The 17,106-nt window shown below is 43.5% G+C and overlaps 1 protein-coding gene across 1 annotated transcript in view; it reads left to right on the top strand.

Annotated features, from left to right (window-relative positions):
• The first annotated feature begins 950 nt into the window (after positions 1-950).
• Positions 951-17,106, top strand: part of TMEM132C (transmembrane protein 132C) — a 503,591-nt gene continuing 487,435 nt past the window's right edge. The window contains 1 exon segment of the mRNA XM_030219669.1: positions 951-1,550. Coding sequence (XP_030075529.1) covers positions 1,466-1,550 — 85 coding nt within the window. The 5' untranslated portion in view covers positions 951-1,465.

The following is a 17,106-nucleotide window of genomic DNA, read 5'->3' on the forward strand; positions in this document are numbered from 1 at the left end:
TAATTCACATGCCCATGCATTCATGCACAAACCCAGTCATGTGTGCACTCAAGCGGAGAGCTGAATGCGTTGTTAAAAGAAGCACAAGAGGCAAGTGTTTTGGGCAATGCCATGAAAATGTGGCAAGTCGGTGCTGGTCAATAAACGCTGCAAGTCTCTAAAAGGTAGATGACGAAGAAAAACTTTTCAACTGTTCAAAAGATTATATTTTAAGGGGAGGGGGAAAAAAAGGCTTGACCATTTTTTGTACATTCATGGTGTGACTTCCCCTGGAGTACTACGTTGTGGCTCTGCTTGCCCCATCTCAACAAAGGGCCAGCCGAAAGCATTGATAAAGGGGTTGGATGCTGGAATGGTGTTATGGCGAAGGAAAAAATTAGGCGCAGATTTAAAATGAATTTAAGAAAGTGTGCTTCAGTCAGCACACACAAGTTATGGAATCTGCCGGCAGGGAATACGGTCAAAGTTAACAGCATGAATCGATTACATTCAGAGCTGTTCACGTTCCGTTATCAAGGACAATGTTGCTTGCCTTTAAGAGGAAGGCAGGGAAATTCTGCATTGCATTCATAGGGACACTTTTAATTCGAATTTCCTTTGAAACTTTCCCACAATAATAGTGTTTAAAGTTTATCATATCCTGCGATCGAAATGCAGCTCAGTCTGGACAGCAGAATTTCGGTCCCATGGTTGAAATCTGATACCTGAAAGCCATCCTCCCCTCTCGGCAAACGCTCCTGGCTGTGTTTAGGAATCTTTTTCAAAGACCCTCCCTCCCAGCCGCCAGCCTTCCCCGCCCCCTGCAGCTCCCACTGGGATTGGCTAAAGGAGCATGCGGGCACGCCTCTTCCACAGGGACCCTGAATGAGAGCTGCTCCTGGCTGGGGCATGCTATTGTCCTTCAGCAAGACCCTCCTCTCCTCCTCCTTTATTCTGGTTTGCCAAAAGTCTGCAGGAGATGGTCGGAGTTTGGAAAAGGCAGGGATAAAACAAGAAGAAGCAAAGCAAACGAGAAAGAGGACACCAAGAACTTAAAAAAAAAAAAAAAATTTACAGCTCATCTGCTTTTAATAAACCCGAGGGCTTCAGAAAGGTGCTGCTGTGTTGAGGATGCTCGGCTTGGAAACGTTACCATTTGCAACCACAAAGGGGAACTGACCCGCCTCCTCCCCTTGGCCCTACATGTGCCAGGGCTGAAAAAGTTCCCTTTGGGCATGCAGTCAAAGCAATAGGGGCATCAGAGGGAGTGCGTGGTCGGTGGAAGCAGCAGCGCAGGATGAAAAGCGGAGCTGGGCTGCGCCTGAGGAGGAGTTCCAAGCCCTGAAAATCTGGCCACACAGGACCTGATGAGCCCGCTAGGTTGGGCTGAGCATGGAGCCCACCGAGGCGTTTTCCCCTTGAGCCAGCACTGGAAGAGCTCATCCTCCTCCTGTCCGTTGCCTTCCTCGGAGCCCAGAACCTAGACATGGGCATTTTGGGGAGTTCCAGAAGGATCAACTGGCATCTCTGTTCATCTATCAGTTTCATCCTGGGAGCGTATTTTTACAGAGGTAAGTACCAGAACCCAAACTTCATCGCTATGAAAAAAAGAAAGAGCGGATACGTTTTACAAGCTGTATATACGTACGAAAGGAAAACCGTATTTCTTGTAAAAGGTACTGTAGGATTAAGTATAATATCTGATTGGATATTCAGGCTAGTGGAAACAGCTGCATATACAAGCATGATACTGTGTTTTGATGTCAAGGTTGATTAAACACCAAGGAGGATTAACATTTCCAAGACATTTTTGAATTGCATCTTTAGAGATCTGAACTTCACTTTTCCGAGCTGCCCTGGGAAAATGGCAAGTGCTTGTAGTTACTGAGCAGACGTGCCGTCAGGTTAGTTCAGACCAAAATACCAGTTGTACTTTCCAGAACAGCAAAATCAGCGTTTTACTTATGTGAAATGCTAGCAATGCCCATTTGGCCAGTGATAATTTAAACACAAGTCTCCTCTCCCAGGCGACGCTTGTACTGAAAAGGCAAGAACGGGGTCGTAAATAGGAACTTCAAAGATTTTTTTTTCCCCTAAAGCGATCAAACGCGGAAGGAGCCAGATGTCTGCCAGAAGACTTTATATGATGTGTATAAGGAGGGATACAAACACACCCGAACGGACTAAAGGCGGTTAATAAATCCCAATAAATAAAATACACGTATATCTGAACTGAATATATTCGAGCCTAAGATGTGCAAAAAAGCAAAATAAAACAAACGAACAAAAAAAAATCCCCCTCTTATTCCAAAGGAGCCTGTCTTAATTCAAGTCTAAAGGCATCTTTCTTGCATTTTTTTTTCTCCCGGCACAAAGTGGTATTACATCAAATCAGCCTGCCGATGCTCTGACACCTTCTCTCCTGTGTGAAAGGATTTTTTATTTATTATTATTATTAATGCCTTGACCCTGGTAAAGTCCTTTTCACCCTGAAAGATTTTCAATACGGGTGGAGGCGAGGGGGCTGAAGCTTTTCCCCCTTTCATATATATGTATTGTACTCCATGAAGGTTAATATAGTTTAAAAGTACTTTTGCAGAACATTGCAGATTATGTGAGAGAGGATTTTGTGGGACCCTCTCTGCCAGGGTACATCAGCAGGCAGACCGTGGCCATATTACAGAGTCAGTACCAATGCTGTGTCAGGCAAGTACTGATTTAGTAAAGCCAGCCCGAGTGGTGGGCGCATTCCAGTGGAAACACGGAACATGGGAGCAGACAGGGTGCCCTGATAAATCCCAGCAATGCTGAAACACTAGAATGAACATCTCTGATGATCTAACTCGAAGAGAGAATTAAGAATGGACTTCAAGGTTAAACCTAAACCGTGCACTAATACAACATTAAGTTTTCACTGACTTAGGCACACTAATTTGTGTGTGATTTTCTGAAAGTACAGCATCTATGGCTATAATGGTAATAAAGTTCAATACCACGGAGCAGCAAATGGCTTCAGAAGACAGAAAGTAGCTATATTGCACAGAGGGAAAAGTTGGAGACAATTGCATATTGTTAAGGCTTTATAAGTTCAGGGCTGATTGCCCAGGTGCCAAGGCAAGTCATCACCAGTGCCTGCAGCTGCTGAGGAAAACCCTCTGGATGTTGATCACTGAAATAAAAGGATCACATATTCAACTATAGCCACTAGACAGAGACAGAGAGCAATGCAGAGGATTGTAGTTTTAGGGTTACTTGCAAAGTCCAGAGCTAAGACAGAATTGGTTCTGTGATGAGTGTATTTCCTTGACCTCCTGGGGGTGTTGGCAAAGGGCTGTCTTCCATCTCATTTGTTTTATTTTAATTGACAGCATCCGGAAATAGTGTCTTCTTTCCTTCCGAATCAGGGACTGATGCTCAAAAGATTTGTTCTAGAGGTAACTGTGTGCAAACCCAGTGCAGAAAATCAGACTGATGAGCATGCAAATTCATGCTGTGTTAAAATTGCAGTAGTAATTTGCTGCATGTTACTCTGGGCTAACTTTCCTGTCAGTGCCTGAGCGCTGATGGGCGCAGGCACTGACAGGAAAGTTAAAAACAACAACCCAAAAAAGAAGCATGCCATGGCACCTTACCTCCAACCCCTTTCCTGAAGAAAAAAAACCTAAGCCCAAATCTCCCCCACCCCTAGAACCTAAAAAAAAAAATCCTTGGTGGTCTGGTGGACCCCCCCCCCCCCATCCTTCTCCCTCAAATAAAAAAGCCTGGTGGTCCAGCTGGGTCAGGTCAGTGGGCCCGCGCTGGGTCAGGTCAGTGGGCCCGCTGGACCACCAGGCTATTCTTTTGTGAGGGGAGGCCAGGAGAGGTCCACTATACCACTGGGGATATTTTTAGGTTTGGGGGGGGGGTGGCTCGAGCACGCATTTTTGGGGAAGCCAGTCTGGGGCAGGGTGGTGGTGTTGATGGGAGAGAAGGGGTGCAGCTAGACACCTCTTCTCTCAACCAACTCTCAATGCTGCCCCAGACCAGGCATTAGGTTTCCGGCACTAAACATGCTGACGATCCTTTTCTTTTTTTTTTTTTTAAAGCACTATTGCGGACTTTGTAATGACCACATTTCAATGCATTTATATACATTTAAATGCAGTCTGCACTAATGGTTTCAGCACTGGCACTGAAACCATTAGAGCATTCGGCGCACACTAACGCCAGCACTAGTCCGACGCTAATCGCCTCTAGTGCTAGCATTAGGTTTTGACCATCAGCCCCCAGGAAGGATTTTGTTGGTCATCTAGGTTCAGTGCTTATGCTAAGCTTAGAAGCATTTTCAGCTTGTGTACATAATGTGTGCCATGGCTGCACCGTTCTAGCCTAACAGGAGATTTAGAAAAGAGATGGGTGGATATTGGAATGTTGTACAAATGACAGGCAAGCACAGCTTAGAAATCTAAGACTCAAAATCAGGATGTCTTGCTGTCTTCTTTACGCTGCTTTGACCTTCCTTAATATCCTCAATAGAAGAAGTTGGCATTTCAGCATGTGACCAGTTCACTGGTTCCAAACTTGTGTGCCAGATTCTGAACTGGTGTGCAGATACTTTCCCGCCAGTAGGCTGTGTGAAAAGTTCATGTCTGAATATATTTTTATGAATGTAGAAATACTCTCCAGATGATAAATAGTTAAAGATTTCCAAAGGTATTTGACAGTAGCTATAGGAAATCTCAAAGCTTTTTTTATTGTATGTAGATAATCGCCCTCACCACTCCCCCGATTTAAAATATTCAAAGATTTATTATTCTGGCTAAAATTCCATGTTTTTCTTTGACAAATTTGTGAAATTTGGAATGTTTTATCACTTTTCTCAGAATAAGACTAGTTTTCATACTAAGACATTTTCAAGGAATTGTTTAACACATTTTGTTTTATTGTTCTCTGTTAAATTAAATTCTGTGGGTTAAATTTTCAAATGTTTAGGCAGGATCAACATGGATTTAAAAAAAAAGGGGTTACTTGGGTGGAATGATAAAATATACATAAATGGATTTTTACCCATTTAATATTATCTGTGCATTGTCACATGTTGCGTTAAGGAACTAGCATGGGTTTACCCTGCAGTAGCTGTTAGTGATTGCACATATTATTATTAGCATTTGTATAGCGCTACCAGACGCATGCAGCGCTGAACACCTGATACAAAGAGACAGTCCCTGCTCAAAAGAGCTTACAATCTAAATAATACAGACAGACAAGACAGTTACGGGTGAGGGAAGTAATGGGAGCTAAAAAGCAGCAGTGAAAAGGTGGGTTTTCAGCATAGATTTGAAAACAGGTAGAGATGGAGCTAGACGTACAGGCTCAGTAAGTCTATTCCAGGCATAAGGTGCCGTGAGAGAAAAGGAGCGAAGCCTGGAGTTAATAGTGGAGGAGAAGGGGGACGACGAGAGATTTGTCCAGTGAGCGGAGTTCACATATGTGGAAGGATGACCCCCCTTGTGGTAGTGCCAGAAGACTTCTACTAGGGGTCATTGCTGCCATTTTGAAACCTGGAGCCAGACATGGCAGAATAAGAGGGGGGGGGGGGGATCCGCTCACTAGACTTTCAGGTAATGCCCTGGGTAAATTGTTGGGGGAGGGGTTCAAGGTTGTGGAGAGGGTCAGGGTATGAAAGGGTGTATGACTTGAAATGGGGTTGCTTCTTTGTGTGGGGGGGGGGGGATGACCATTGGTAGCGGGCCTGCAGGTGGGGTTGCTTTTCTAGGTGTCATCTATGTGGCAGGGGGGTGCTTGGTTGTGGGGTTGAGTAGGGGGTTCCCCTTAGGGGTCCTTATGTTGGATGGGGGTTCTTGATTGGAGAATGAGCATGGGTAGTGTCGGGGGGGGGGGCTTGGAATAGGCGGGGCCCAGGGGGTACTGTCTAAATACCGCCTCAGCTCCATTCTGTAAATACATGCATATCTTACATAGCATATAAGTATATAAGTATTGCCACACTGGGACAGACCAAAGTCCATCAAGCCCAGCATCCTGTTTCCAACAGTGACCAATCCAGGTCACAAATAGCTGGCAAGATCCCAGAAAACTCAATACATTTTATGCTGCTTATCCCAGAAATAAGCAGTGGTGTCATCTATGTGGCAGGGGGTGCTTGGTTGTGGGATTGAGTAGGGGGTTCCCCTTAGGGGTCCTTATGTTAGATGGGGGTTCTTGATTGGAGAATGAGCATGGGTAGTGTCGGGGGGGGGGGGGGGGATTGGAATAGGCGGGGCCCAGGGGGTACTGTCTAAATACCGCCTCAGCTCCATTCTGTAAATACATGCATATCTTACATAGCATATAAGTATATAAGTATTGCCACACTGGGACAGACCAAAGTCCATCAAGCCCAGCATCCTGTTTCCAACAGTGACCAATCCAGGTCACAAATAGCTGGCAAGATCCCAGAAAACTCAATACATTTTATGCTGCTTATCCCAGAAATAAGCAGTGGATTTTCCCCAAGTCAATTTAATAATGGTCTATGGACTTTTCCTTTAGGAAGCCGTCCAGACCCTTTTTAAACCCTGCTAAGCTAACCACCTTTACCACATTCTCTGGCAACGAATTCCAGAGCTTAATTACACGTTGAGTGAAGAAACATTTTCTCTGATTCGTATTAAATTTACTACTTCGTAGCTTCATCGCATGCCCCCTAGTCCTAGTATTTTTGGAAAGAGTAAACAAACGATTCATGTCTGCCTGCATGAGCAGGACTCACAGTTATATATATTTAACTTATAGAATACTGTAAGTTATGTGTCTATCACTGGCATTAGAAGTTTTGTGGAAGCTCTTTTCCTCATCCTTTTTGGAGAGGAGTCCCCATACCGTGCACGCCTTGGATGTGGGTTATTTTTTGTCTCTATATATCTTTATTAGTTGTCTCTGCGATGTTTAGGCATTGCTGGAAGGGATAAGAGTACATTCTTTCGCTTTGTGCCTCTGTAGCAGGTAATTAATGCTTATTATATTGGCTTTTAAAAAAATTAGTTGATTGTTTTTTATGTCCAAACGAGTGAACATATCCCTTGTAGGATCTGATGGGTTGTGCACTTGGCTAGTTTAGCCTGTCAAGGGAAAAAGGAGAGTAGAGGTGCATTTGATTTTCCTGATATATAATCAGTTTGGGACTTTTTTGGTTCAGTTCACTCTTACTTATTTTCTTGACTTGTAGCTGAAGATAGGAAGGGGTTGGGTAGAGGGTAGGGGAGATATGGATTGTTCAGTTTGATGACAGATATTATACTGCTGTGACCATGTGCTTGTTTTTACTTACCTCTGTAGGATTACAGGTGCTGGTTGTATCTGTTATGTGTTGTCATCAATAAAGATGGTTGTACCTTAGAATACAATAAGTTTATGTATGTATCTCTGGCATTAGAATACTACTACTACTACTTATCATTTCTATAGTGCTACAAGGCATACGCTGCGCTGTACACCATACACAAAAAGACAGTCCCTGCTCAAAGAGCTTACAATCTAGATAAGACAAGCAGACAGACACTGGAAGTTATGTAATTATCACTGCATGAGCAATGAGCATTGAGCCTGCAAATAGGTGGGAAAATGTGGGGTATAGATGTAACAAATAAATAAATAAATAAATAAATAGTAACATAGTAGGTGATGGCTACAAGTCAAGAGGGCCTAGTGGTTAGAGTGGTGGACTTTGGTCCTGGGGAACAGGGGTTTGATTCCCACTTCAGGCACAGGCAGCTCCTTGTGACTCTGGGCAAGTCACTTAACCCTCCATTGCCCCATGTAAGCCGCATTGAGCCTGCCATGAGTGGGAAATCGCGGGGTACAAATGTAACAAAAATAAAATAGATACTATTGGAGATTCTACATGGAATGTTGCTACTATTGGAGATTCTACATGGAATGTTGCTATTCCACTAGCAACATTCCATGTAGAAGGCTGCGCAGGCTTCTGTTTCTGTGAGTCTGACGTCCTGCAGAATCTCAAATAGTAGCAACAGTGGAGGATGGCCTAGTGGTTAGGGTGATGGACTTTGGTCCTGGGGAACTGAGGAACTGAGTTTGATTCCCACTTCAGGCACAGGCAGCTCCTTGTGACTCTGGGCAAGTCAACCCTCCATTTCCCCAGGTACAAATAAGTACCTGTATATAATATGTAAGCTGCATTGAGCCTGTCATGAGTGGGAAAGTGTGGGTACAAATGTAATAAAATAAATGGCAGAAAAAGACATGTATGGTCCATCCAGTCTGCCCAACCAGATAAACTCATATGTGCTACTTTATATGTACACCTGACCTTGATTTGTATCTACCATTTTCAGGGCACAGACCGTAGAAGTCTGCCCAGTATTAGCCCCGCCTCCTAACCACTGGTGCTGCCACCCAATCTCCACAAAGCTTCTGAGGATCCATTCCTTCTGAACAGGATTCCTATATGTTTATCCCACGCATTTTTGAATTCCGTTACCGTTTTCACCTCCACCACCTCCTGCGAGAGGGCATTCCAAGTATCTACCACTCCGTGAAAAAATACTTTCTGACATTTTTCTTGAATCTGCCCCCCTTCAACCTCATTTCATGTCCTCTAGTTCTACCACCTTCCCGTCTCCGGAAAAGGTTTGTTTGCGGATTAATACCTAAATAGAAGTGGTATAAGTGCTCATTCCTAAATTATAGGTGCATATTTGACCTATTACGTTAGTATTCTATAACGGAAAGTAGGCTTCTACTTTACTTTATAGAACAAGCATCACAAGGGCTTTCAGTAGGCTCCAAAATATAGGCAGCACTCTTTCAGAACTGCCCTCCACTAGAACGAAGCCTTGCGTGGGATTGGGAAGAAGAGGGCCTCGGCTCGGCTGGTGAGGGTTGTGGTCCCCCGCCAGCAAAGGTAGGCGACGGCGGGTTGGCGGCGGGAGGGGGGGTTGAGAGGGTCGTCGGCAGGGGGGTCCAGGGGCAAATCTATGGGGGCCCAGGCCCCCGTGGCCCCATACTGGCTACGCCACTGATGGGCAAGTGCAGATTTAGGCACGATGATATTGACTAAGTGTATTCTATATACCGTGCATAAATCTTATAGAATACGTTTAGGTGAAACTGATTTCCTTGCGGATGTTTTAGGTTCATATATAGAATCTGGCCCTAAGTGAGCATTTTCAGTAGCCCTATCCAATTAAGTGCTACTGAGTATGTCTGGTTAGCCCCAGGCATGTGATTTAAATAGCCAGGAGCAAAGGACCTACTCCTTCAGATAAGTGCAGTACGGTGATTTGCTTAGTTTTGTTTTTAGTGTGCTGATTGGAACTGCTGTTTTAATATTTACTTTTGTCTCTCTAATTATATTAGTTGCTCTGTTTGTGCACACTTCAGCATCTCCTGTGCCTATGTTTGTCACCACTGTGCTTTGCGATGGTGATATATGTCGCTGGTTGAATGATGGATATCATTATATAGTGCAGATTGATTTGTAAGGTCTGCACTTACGAGAACACAAGTGGTGCAATGATGGCTCTCTGTTCAGCCAGTCACTTACTTTATGACTGATGTGTGAACTGAGCACTCCTTAAAAAATTCTAAATAATATTTCATTTTTGTTTACTTTAGTTTATATGTAATTCATTAGTCAGGTATTTCATTGTTTATTATACCTAAATATATAATCTTCTTAATTTTTGGTGCCATTTACTGAATCCTGCCCTTAGCCCGCAGATAGCATATTTATTTTTTGTTACATTTGTACCCTGTGCTTTCCCACTCATGGCAGGCTCAATGCAGCTTACATGGGGCAATGGAGGATTAAGTGACTTGCCCAGAGTCACAAGGAGCTGTCTGTACCTGAAATGGGAATTGAACTCAGTTCCCCAGGACCAAAGTCCACCACCCTAACCATTAGGCCACTCCTCCTAGCTAACAGACTCTCACAGAATGCATTAAATTATTCTGTGGGTTTTTTTTTTTTTGCTTGTTTCCACACACTAACCCATGCCAATACACCGTGAAAAATTAGTACCTCCCCCCAAAGCTGCCACTCTGGTTGACTGCCTAGTTTTTTCCTAATAGCTGGGCCAATCCTGGGAAGAGGGAGTGTCTTTTCAGTAAAAAGAGAATAAAGAATTAACCAGGAGAGCCATGTCTCTGAAATTTTCTTTTTGATAGATTGATTGAGTAGGTGTAAATGTTGGATCACAGGAATTTAGCAGTTTACAGGTTATACCATAGAAGCATATAGCGCAAATCAATCAATCAAAATTCTAGATATCAAAGAGAAGAGGAAATGTGTGAATTCTGTACATTGGGATATGAAGCTCATCTTGAGTTCCTGACCACAGATTTGTAAACTAAACCTTGCCATTTTCAGCAAAGTCTTCGGAAGTGAAATGTGAATGTCAAAGAACTTTGGTTTTGAATCTGATCTTTGTAAGAAACTCCAAGCCAAAACCAAAGACAAAGGAAGACTGTAGAAAATCTACACGAACTGGGCAAAATGTAGAAACGTGCTGGTCAGTATTTGGGTGGTGACCGCAATCTGTGTTTGTTTAAAAGCTAACAGCCAGTGACCAAATTAGACTTGGATATTCATTGCTGTCCCCAGGGGTGGACTGACCATATGGGCAACTGAGTAATGCACGAGGGCCCATAAGGTCTGGGGGACCCAGTGTTTTTCTTACCCTCCGCACACTACAGCCCCCCCCCCCCCCGGGCCTACTTTGAAGGGCTTTGGTGATTTAGTGGTCTCTTCAGGGGGCAGGAAAGAACCCCTCTGTTTCCTGCTCCCCACCACTGCTCTGTCCTGCACTGCTGCATCTTTAAAATGGCTGCTGAGACTGCCGAGACCCGTGAGACTGCCGCAGGAAGTCTATGCAGCCATTAAGAAGAAGAAGCAGCGATGCCTAACCACAGATATTCAGTGGGTGACAACCAATGACCCCTTCTGTCCGGGGATCCAGATCACTGTCAGTCCGCCCCTGGGTGGCTCTTATCAGGCCACTGGCACTGAATATCTGAATTTTTACTGGCACCTGGAAGCACACTATCTGGAAAGCGTGTGTCTTCTTTGCAAATAGTGCACACTCTTTGTGAAAAGTGCCCTCTCTTAATGAGCCTGCACTCTTACCCCTAGATTCTATATAGCGCGACTTAATTTGCGCACACAAATCAGGTTCATATACTGGATTTGCACATGCAACTTAATTAGTGAACAAGCCAATTAGTGCTGATAATTGCCAATTAACAAGCAATTATTGACACTAATTGGCATTAATTAGAATTTACGCACACAACTAAGTGTATTCTGTAAAGTGATGTGCGTAAATTCTAAGGGGCATGGCCTTGGGCATGGAATGGGCAGTCATGGGTGGTTCTAAAATCCACGGGCCCCTTTTACCGAGCTGTGGCAAAAGAGGCCCTGCGCTGGTGTTGGAGTGTGTTTTTCATGCGCGCCGAGGGAGGCCCCCTTTTACCACAGCAGGTAAAAGGGAAGTCTCTCTTTCCTGCAGGAAATGGCCATGCAGCAAATAAAGTACTTGCTGCGTGGTTATTTCGGGTGGGGGGGGGAGCCCTTACCGCCACCCATTCAGGTGGCATTAGAGGCTCCTATGCTAACCCAGCACATGCTGCCTGATTACCACCGGGTACATACCGTCGCTAAAAAAATTAATATATTTTTGTAGCACCAGATATGACGACATGCTAGGGGTGTGAAGTACCGCTGGACTGCTGCGGTAGCCCGGCAGTACTTCCTGTGTGCATTGTTACAGAATACACCCAGTCCACGCTTAAGTTAGGTGTTGGTATTTATACCAAGTTTTACTTGGCGTAATTGCCTGTGACTAAATTTAGTCACACAGATGGGTACTTGGTGCATTCTATAAACCACGCTGAAATTTAGGCATATTCTGTAAAGTACGCCTACATTTTGGCGTGCTTTATAAAATACGCCTAGGAGGGTTTTTTTTTCTGGTGCCGATATTTTAGGCATGATATATAGAATCTAGCCCTTAATGTCATTGCTCCTGTAATGCAAAACTGGCCAACCCAACCCCCCCCCAAAAAAAAAAAAACCCTGAACAAAATAAACATGAAAAATGACACAACATGAAAAATTTCAAGCTACACACTCTTAATTCACATTTTTAAGCCAGCACCAGCTTTCCTACTCCCCTGTGTGTCTTGCCAGCATCTCAATCTCATTCATACAATCACTCTCTGTAGTAACACAAATCATGATTAAATTCTGTTACGGTCCTGTCCTTCACTGTTTCAAGCCTTGTCATTTTCCATTTGGCTCCTCAAAGTTCTATGTTTGATGTACACTCATTGCTTACCACCAAGCTTTCTGATGATCCAGGCAGATTCCAAAATTAGTCATCTGACCACCCTATGTATATCGATTTTAGGATTATGGGAATAACTTACAACTGCATGCATTAGTGAAAAGCATTCACATCCATTTTGCTATGCAGACATGGTGAGGTTTTCAATGTGAATGTACAAATATGTCACTTCAGGAAAACTGCGCACATGCATTTACATCTGTTATTTGCTGTGCATGATTTGTTTTGTTTTATTTTTTTTTTTGCATGAAAACCACTGTGCAGAAATTAAAATTTTCAAAAGGATGCAGATAAGTGCAAGCCTCACCCCTCCCCTGTCAGCAAGACTGCCTCTACTCAGTGTAGGAAAAAGTGTACATATCAGGTGCATACATATAGAGTCCCAGGGCAAATGCCTTGTTTGTACCCCCCCCCCTAACACCTGCCCTACCGTTTGATGTAAGTTACTCCAACTTCCTGGAAACCTGATGCAGCTGAACTGCCCATCACTGATTGTATTCTTTTCTCTTTATTTATTTATTACATTTGTACCCCGCGCTTTCCCACCCATAGCAGGTTCAATGCGGCTTACATAGTAACTAGAATTACAGAGTCTTGTAAGGAGAAATATTACAAGCTGGAAAAAAAACCATAATAATAGTGAGGAAGTAGGGGGGGATTGGGCTTACCTAACTTGTCCTCATATAACCAGGCGTGTCTCCTGCGACACTTAGGACACTGGTTTGGGGGGGGGGGGGGGTCACAAAAATTCACCCCGATAGAGTTTGAGCAGGCTCTTTTTGCTCCATATAACTTTTTTTCACTATTACATCATCCTACACATCAGTTGCCTGCCCACCTGAGATCTAGTGTTTCGCTTAAGCCTATACGTGAGATGTGGAAGATACTAGCGAAAAAAATTGGAGGGATGTCCAATGGTGTCTGATAGGGGAAACGTGGCATTCGAACCGGGGTTGGAGAATTCTGTAGTCCCGTAAAATAGGGACTTCACATGACAGTCCTGAAGAGCTGCTAACCAATCAGGTTTTCAATATATCCCTAATGAATACTCACAGGAGATCTTTGCATGCACTTCCTCCATTGTATGCAAATATGTCTCATGCATATTCATTACCACTACCACTTGACTAATACAATATTTTTAGATATTTAAATATACTACAACCACATCATTGTGTGCATTTAACTTTACAATCTTTATTATGAAAACCATACTTATCTAACAATTAAAACACTCTCTACCCCACACTCCCACAGTAATCTCTCCCTATTATACATTTCCCAAATCGCTCATCCCCAATACCATTCAACAAAACCAGCTGTAGTGCATCTCAGAATGTTCTAGATGTCCAACGTGATAACCCTTTTCAGCATTCACTGTCTTTCTATTCCATTCTCCTAAATCGGAGATATCACGTATTAGTAAGCAGGACACTTCCTTCAGCTTGCTTTCAAAGCCTTATTGGTTTCTGAGAAGAACTCATTAGTCTGAAGAGGATAGAAGAGAAACTGTGGACTGCTTGGCGTTTATTCCATCCACCATATATAACGTATCTTCTGGTCCCATAACTTTTTTTCTGGTCCCAACACAGGCCGTGTTTCTTTTTATTACTTCATCAGGAGACCTTATACAATACATAATACACAACATCTTATCTCAACTTTCATAATAAATCTTATAAAAAAAAGTTTCTCATACCATATCCAACCTCTGAATTCTGTTTGGCATACCATGTGGAGCTCCCCAGCCTCCAATGCTTCTGCCGTACTTCCTGATTGTGCATGATTGGGTGACTGACTACCTAGCTCTTTTATATGGTCATCAATAATGACCAATCAACTTCTTTATTTAGTCCATAGGGCTCCACAGTATTCCAATGATATATCAATTTCTGTTCTTTTTGTTTTTCTATATTGCCCCTCCCGCTTTCAATTTGAAACAGTACAACAAACTGCAACTCCAAAACCGAATGATTATGCGTCAGCCAATGATTAACTAAAGGGGTATCTCTTTTCTGTAATCTTATGTTGCTTAAATGCTGTGCTATTTGCAAATGCCATAAACCACATTACTGGAATTACAATTAGTTTTCGTTTTTAAATAGAGCTGCTTCCCAGTTAACATTCATTGCATGTTTACAGTATACACATTGTTGACAGGGACCATGTCCTCCGACACCATCATTTACAGATAACCTAGATCTCTTGTTCCTGGATAAAATCTCCCCTATATTCCTTTCTCTAGTACAAGAGAAGCGAGGCTTCTCTCTTTGTCCCTTATGCAGCATCAAAATTAGCCAGTGCTTCAAAATAATTTTCTGAATTAGGTAAGTTTGTTTGTAAAAAGGCAACACACAATTTATATGCATGCTCTTCTCCTTAGTGGCTCTCTGCAATAACCACTGTCTTTGTGCATGTTTAGCTCGCTTACATGCTGATCGAATAACACACTTAGGGTACCCCCGTTGTTGAAATCTATTTGACAAGTCTAATACGTGATATCTCCGATTTAGGAGAATGGAATAGAAAAGACAGTGAATGTTGAAACGGGTTATCACGTTGGACATCTGGAACATTCTGAGATGCACTACTGCTGGTTTTGTTGAATGGTATTGGGGATGAGCGATTTGGGAAATGTATAATGGGGAGAGATTACTGTGGGAGTGTGGGGTAGAGAGTGTTTTATTGTTAGATAAGTGTGGTTTTCATAATAAAGATTGTAAAATTAAATGCACACAATGATGTGGTTATAGTATATTTAAATATCAAGAAATATTGTATTAGGCAAGTGGTAGCGGTATTTTATACTTGTGACTAATTATTGTGAATTTTCCCGGTGGTTGGTAATAAAGGCATATTCATTAAGGATATCCTGAATGTAAGTGTGCAGTTACATTTTGTAAATAACAAAACATAGAGGGGCATAATCGAACATGGGCGGCCTTCTCTAAGGGCGAACTAGGGAAGGGGCAGAACCAAACGTATTATCGAAAAAGATGGGCGCCCATCTTTTGTTTCGATAATACGGTCCGGCCCACCCAAATCCCAACATGTAGGTCGACATTAGAGATGGCCGAACTCGTTTTTTATCGATAATGGAAACCGAGAGCAGCCATCTCAAAAACACCCAAATCCAAGGCATTTGGTCGTGGGAGGGGCCAGCATTCGTAGTGCACTGGCCCCCCTGACATGCCAAGTCACCAACCGGGCACCCTAGGAGGCTCTGCAGTGGACTTCATTAATTGCTCTCAGGTACATAGCTCCCTTCCCTTGGGTGCTGAGCCCCCCCACATCCCCCCAAAACCCACTCCCCACAACTGTACACCACTATCATAGCCCTTATTGGTGAAAGGGGGCACCTACACATGGGCACAGTGGGTTTTGGAGGGCTCACATTTACCACCACAAGTTTAACAGGTGTGGGGGGATGGGCCTGGGTTTGCCTACCTGAAGTGCACTGCACCCACTAAAACTGCTCCAGGGACCTGCATACTGCTGTCACGGAGCTGGGTATGACATTTGAGGCTGGCATAGAGGCTGGCAAAAACAGTTTTTTTATTTTTTTCTTTTAGGGTGGGAGGGGGTTGGTGATCATTGGGGGAGTACGGGGAGGTGATCCCCGATTCCCTCCGGTGGTCATCTGGTCAGTTGGGGCACCTTTTTGAGGCTTGGTCCTGAAAATAAACAGACCAAGTAAAACCGGCCAAATGCTCATCAGGGCCGCACTTCTTTTTTCCATTATCGGCCCAGAGCAGCCATGTGTTAAGCACACCCCAGTCCCGCCTTCGCTATGCCTCCGACACGCCCCCTTAAACTTTGACGGCTCCTGCGACGGACTGCACTTGAGGGCGGCCAAAATCGGCTTTCAATGATGCCGATTTGGCCGCCATTAGGAAAAGGACGCCCATTTCCCGATTTGCATCGGAAGATGGGCGCCCTTCTCCTTTGAAAATAAGCTGGATAGTAATATAGTAAATGACGGCAGATAAAGACCTGAACGGTCCATCCAGTCTGCCCAACAAGATAAACTCATTGTGCATGGTATGCAATACTTTATATGTATACCCGAGTTTGATTTGTTCTTGCCGTTCTCGTATGTTATGTGTTCTTTGGACCTGAGCAACTGTAACTTTCTGGAGAACAAACATTTAGGCAGCACTGGAGGAGTCTAGGTTATTAGTTGGATCCTGACATGCTGTATTTTGATGCTGCAGGATTATGTTAAGTCTCTTCATGGTATTTTCTTTCAACTCTCTTGAATTTCCTTGATCTCCATCCTCTCACTTTTGAGCTCTAACTTAGAAGTTGAAGCTATATTTTATTATGTATGGAAAGATTTCCTCATAATATTAAATTGTGTTAGCTCTGGCTTCATTTTTTTTCTTCTTGTAATGATATATCTGTTATTTATAAAAATAAAAAAAAAACATTGGGCCCTTTTACTAAGACACGCTGAAAAATGGCTTGTGCTGGTGTGCATGCGTATTTTGGATGTGCACAGGCCCACTTTTCAGTGCGCCTGCAAAAAAGGCCTTTTCTTTGGGGGGGGGGGGGCGGTGGCCAAAAATGGATGTGCGGCAATATTAAAACCAGTGCGTGTCCATTTTTGGCATGAGACCTTACTGCCACCCACTGACTTAGCGGTAAGGTCTCACGCATTAACCGAGCGATAATTGTCAGCAAGCATACGCTGCCGATTACCACCGGGTAAGCGCCACACAGTAGAAAATTTCTACCATGTGTTTTGGACGCGTGTCAAAAATGGAATTACCGCCCAGGG

Source organism: Microcaecilia unicolor, chromosome 11 (assembly GCF_901765095.1).
Source record: "Microcaecilia unicolor chromosome 11, aMicUni1.1, whole genome shotgun sequence".
NCBI classification, from domain to species: Eukaryota; Metazoa; Chordata; class Amphibia; order Gymnophiona; family Siphonopidae; genus Microcaecilia; species Microcaecilia unicolor.